Source organism: Phoenix dactylifera, chromosome 5, assembly GCF_051530095.1.
Source record: "Phoenix dactylifera cultivar Ajwa chromosome 5, Ajwa_hap1_PhDact_Kaust_v1.1, whole genome shotgun sequence".
Taxonomy (NCBI): Eukaryota; Viridiplantae; Streptophyta; class Magnoliopsida; order Arecales; family Arecaceae; genus Phoenix; species Phoenix dactylifera.
Window position 1 is genome coordinate 2,395,944 of NC_143194.1, and position 4,861 is coordinate 2,400,804.

At 38.7% G+C, this 4,861-nt stretch overlaps 1 protein-coding gene across 1 annotated transcript; it reads left to right on the forward strand.

The window, feature by feature from the left end:
- The first annotated feature begins 600 nt into the window (after positions 1-600).
- On the forward strand, positions 601-3,379 carry LOC103716957 (GDSL esterase/lipase 5-like). The gene is made up of 5 exons (XM_008805176.5): positions 601-1,158; positions 1,530-1,648; positions 1,988-2,218; positions 2,345-2,600; positions 2,837-3,379. Exons 1-5 carry the CDS (start codon positions 873-875, stop codon positions 3,199-3,201), a joined length of 1,257 nt encoding a protein of 418 aa, XP_008803398.3. The 5' UTR covers positions 601-872; the 3' UTR covers positions 3,202-3,379.
- Positions 3,380-4,861: the final 1,482 nt, after the last annotated feature.

The following is a 4,861-nucleotide window of genomic DNA, read 5'->3' on the forward strand; positions in this document are numbered from 1 at the left end:
TTGCACACTAAAATATTATGTAATTTGGAGACCTCTAGCCTATCCATCAGATGGTAAAAAAATATGTATTGTTTTATATTTATTTATACTATTTATTTTTTGATCACTCGATGCATAAATTATGAAACTCCAAATCATACAATTTTTGATATTTAAGTAGTTTAAATGTAGTAGATCATATCCTCTAATTATGACCTAACCGATTATGAGGAGAGATCCTTCCGACCGGATCCTAGTTAATATCGGATGTACGTGCATACATGCATATCTTTTACTATTGGATTGCTATACTTTTGATACCGGCCTCCTTGGGAGAAAATTCCGGTTCTGCCCCTGGATCCAATAGGCTGATGATTATATACAAATTGATATTGGATATTTAATCAAATTATCCTAAGTCTATGACTCTCCCCTACTGATATGACCCTCATGCAACCCCTTAATATAGACCATTAAATTATCTGAAGAATCCTCTCCTTTAACCCTTTTTCCACACATCCTTATCACCAGTGCCGTTACGCTGCTGCATTGCCTACATTTCCTTTAGGATAAGTTTTTAACAAGCAATATATATCACCACCCTGCTTTTTTTAAGATACTAAACTGAAAACCCTGTATTATAAACACATAAAATATTATCCAAAAGAGAACAAACACTGGCAACTGTGATGCTCTTTCCTTGCTAAAAGACATTTGGATAAATCCACAACCATTCATGGGAGTCTCCCCAGAGGAACAGTCCAAACAAGATAAGATACATACGCTCCTTGGTAGAAACCGCCAGGTGAAACTAAAGCACCTTGAAGAGCTAACGAGTATACAGCATCAAGGCCTTCACTTGGAGATAGAAGAATTAGCTTGTTGGATCCTCCATGGCTAGACCATCCTCCTCTTCTTCTCCCTTCTCAATCATCTTTCTAATCCTTCTCCTATCAATCAACTCCATTAGCTCATCCAGCGGCTCCCCGGAGGACTTGGCGGCGGCGGCGGCGGCGGCGTTGTTCATCTTTGGCGACTCCACTATTGATCCAGGCAACAACAACTACATCGAGACCACCTCGGATATGAAGGCGAACCACCAACCGTATGGGCAGAATGGGTTCTTTGACAAGCCCACCGGACGCTTCACTGATGGCCGGGTGATTGTAGATTTTATTGGTAAGAAACTTGAAAGAGATGCATATATATCTCAAGATTTATTCACATCAAGGACTTGCTTGACCCGATCCCAACTCGATCAGCAAGCAAACAAGTCTTGATCTCCTATTTCCACCTGAGCTATTTGAGATAAAGCCAGTTGAGATTGATTGAACTAACCTAGTAGTGTTTCCAGCTACCGGAGTCATATATATTTGTCGGTCGGTCCGATCATGTTAAGAGTTGAATCCGATGGTTCATGTGGGTCTAAATTTCAGGACTACATCTTGAATACTGGATTTTAGGTCATGCTTGTTTAGGATTCAAGCCAAATTTATATATGGTTCAGTTTGTGCTATTCTCCTAGGAAGTATCTTATTACTTTAATGCAGCTGAATTTGCAAAGCTTCCAATCATTCCTCCATTCTTGCAACCTTCTGCTTCGTTCGTTAATGGTGCTAATTTCGGATCTGGTGGAGCTGGGGTCCTGCCTGAAACCAATCAAGGCCTGGTAAGAACCATTTTAGCACTTGCACAATCTCATTATGCTACTCTTTATTGTAACAAGTAATGAATAAATATTCTCATCCCATATTTTGAATATTGTTTGGCCTGATCTCATTAGGCCTTCAATCAAATAACCATAATATTTCAATCCATTATTTATGCTTCATTCTATAATCATAGTCCAAAACTTTTCTTGCGCTTTGTTGATGGCAGAGATTGTGGAGAGAATAAATGAAATAACAATGGAGTATGCCCATATATGCATGATTGGCCTTCTAGATAAGTTACTTAGTAGTGAGATAACCCAATTGTCTTAATTTTTTGTTTTAATCCATTGCTATAGGTAATTGACCTTCAAACACAACTCAAGCAATTCGATGAGGTTCGGAGCAACTTAATAGAAGGGTTGGGTGATAAGAAAGCAAGAGAGCTTATCTCACAAGCTGTTTATTTTATTAGTATAGGCAGCAATGACTACATGGCAGGATACGTACTCAACCCTAAAATAAGTGAGGCATACCGTCCCGAGGAGTTTGTTAGTATGGTGATTGGCAACTTATCACAATCAATCCAAGTGGGTAATCTCAAATTCGTTGATTTTCTTATAATTTGATGACAATAACAATATATCTTTTGGCAATTCAGTGAGGTTATATGTATTTAATATTGCTAATGATTGTTATTTGGTAACTTTGAGCAGGCATTGTATGATAAAGGAGCAAGAAAGTTTTGTTTTCTGAGCTTATGCCCCTTGGGCTGCTTACCTATCCTTAGAGCAGCAAACCCTAAGGCAGATGGAGGATGTTTTGAGGATATCTCTGCACTCGCATCAGCTCATAACAATGCATTGGCAGCTGTGCTCACCAGCCTAGCACATATTCTTAAAGGGTTTAAGTATGCTAATTCTGATTTCTACAGTTGGCTCGATGATAGAATCCAACATCCATCCAAATACGGTAAATTCGTGTTTTACTCTTTTTTTAACTATCGTATATTTCATCATCATCATCGAAACCACCACCACCACCACCACCACCACCACCGTTATAATTTGTTTTAAGTAATAGTATTATCGCTACTATTGCTAGGAACCAGGAAACAAAATATCCAATGTCCTCAAATTTAACTCCATAATTTTGCTCAACTTGAGTTTTTTTTTTGGCTTGACTCGATCTATTTCTTTTGGTTAAAGGTTTCAAGGATGGAGTGAGTGCTTGCTGCGGGTCAGGGCCATATGGAGGAGTCTACAGTTGTGGGAGGACCAAAGAAGCGAGTGGCTACCAAGTATGCGAGAACCCGGAGGACTTCGTTTGGTGGGATTCCTTCCATGCATCCGAGAGGATCCATGAGCAAATCGCAAAGACACTATGGAGTGATCCACCCTCCTCAGTGGGGCCATACAATCTGGAGAAGCTATTCTTGGGTGAGGAGGAGCTCAGAATTGCTGATGTGGTCGACGTGGAAGATGGCTGGGGGGATTTTGGCACCACAGCAAATGGTGTGCCGTGTTTCTCTCTATATTATCAACTACTAGTAAGGTGTTTTAGCACCTCATAATAAAGATATAGAAACTCCTATTTAACTTCCAACGTGCTTTGATTGGATCATAGCATGGGGTTCTTATCAAAGAAATATGGTTGGAGTTTCCTATCTAGACCTTTACATTTTAAAAAGCTCAAAGTTTGAACAATCAAAAATTTCAAGACAAGGAGCTATCGTTGAGATTTTTGGTTCAGATCTCTATATTGTTCTTCTTCTATTTTCTTTTCATTATGTAAGATTTTTGGTTCGGATCTTGCACTGCTTGGGCTCGACAACATTGGAAATATATATAATCACTCACCACCATGGCAATATATTTTGCTGCATAGTTCCATTGAACCCATGGACATCTAGGTGCAATCTGAGATGAATCATTTTTAAAATCTAGAACCGATTAAACTGAAAGAAAATAAAATCAAATAGATCAACCGATCCTTGAACCGCAGCCATGATACAAATTTGGGTGCAGCTCATGTGTGACATAGCATGGTTCGGACACAAGTTGATATAATCATTTGGCTAGTTGAGACAGCATTTGTAGACATGAAATGTTAATATTGATAATAACATGAAAGGTCTATAGGTCATTGTCTAAAATGCATTCATTGATATAATTGAGACCGGTACCTAATCTATTTGACTACTGCTACACTAGAGGGTTGTTTGATAACACTAGTTTATAGAGTACATAAAACTTTCTTTTTGTTTAGGCTTGTGAATCATACATCAAATGTCAGTTTCTTGAAAAACAGGGCTCTCCCAATTTTTCACAAAATCCTTTTTGCAGGAAAAATATTGTGTTATAATTACTTGCCTCAAAAGAACTCACAGGCAGCCAAAGATCCCCTTAACCTACTCCGAAATCAATCACCTTATACCAACCCCAAGACCAATCAAAGTTTAGTCATGTGATGATTAAGCTTTTGGGTTACTCTGTAATTAACTTGTAGGCAAAATATCAATAGGTCCATTGGCCCAACTTGCAATGTCCAGGTCAAGGTGTAATGGTGCATTTATGTTATGGTTCCTATCAATTTTCAAGGAAACTTATGGCCTACCCACTGCAAAGACTAATGTGAACAAGCTTGTGCAGTGATTCAATTACTGGAGCTAAGAAACAGCTAGTGCTGAGTGCGAAGAGTGAAGACTGATGTCGGCAGCACTAGGAAAGTCACCATGTTTCAATATCCTACAGAGATCTCATCAAAAGTTAGGTACAGTATCCTACTGAGAAGTTGCTCCACTGAGGATCTGTTTGAATATTTCTGTAGAATTAGGCTAAAAATTCTACAGAAATTCGGCATGGCCCATCCAAAATATATCTTCTAAACAATGTGTGCAGATTACGTCTAATGTCACCGAATATGAAGCCTAGCCCAGCCCATGTCAATTACACCTCTTCCACTCTGTTTCTGAATGGTGTTAAAAAAAAGATCCAGAGAGATTTTTTTTTCTTCCCTATAGGATTCGGACCATCCTACTCTGAAAAGTTTACGTCAATACTAAACAATAAGCCTTGCTTGGTCTGTATTTATGTGAATCATGTTGGATTGCACAGGATTATCCAAACAAACCTTTAGTTTCTATGGCTCATTAATGTTGGTTTGGGATATGTGCAAAGTCTCCCTCTTGGGTCAAGATGAGTACTTTTCGATAGGGTTGATTAGTAACGAGA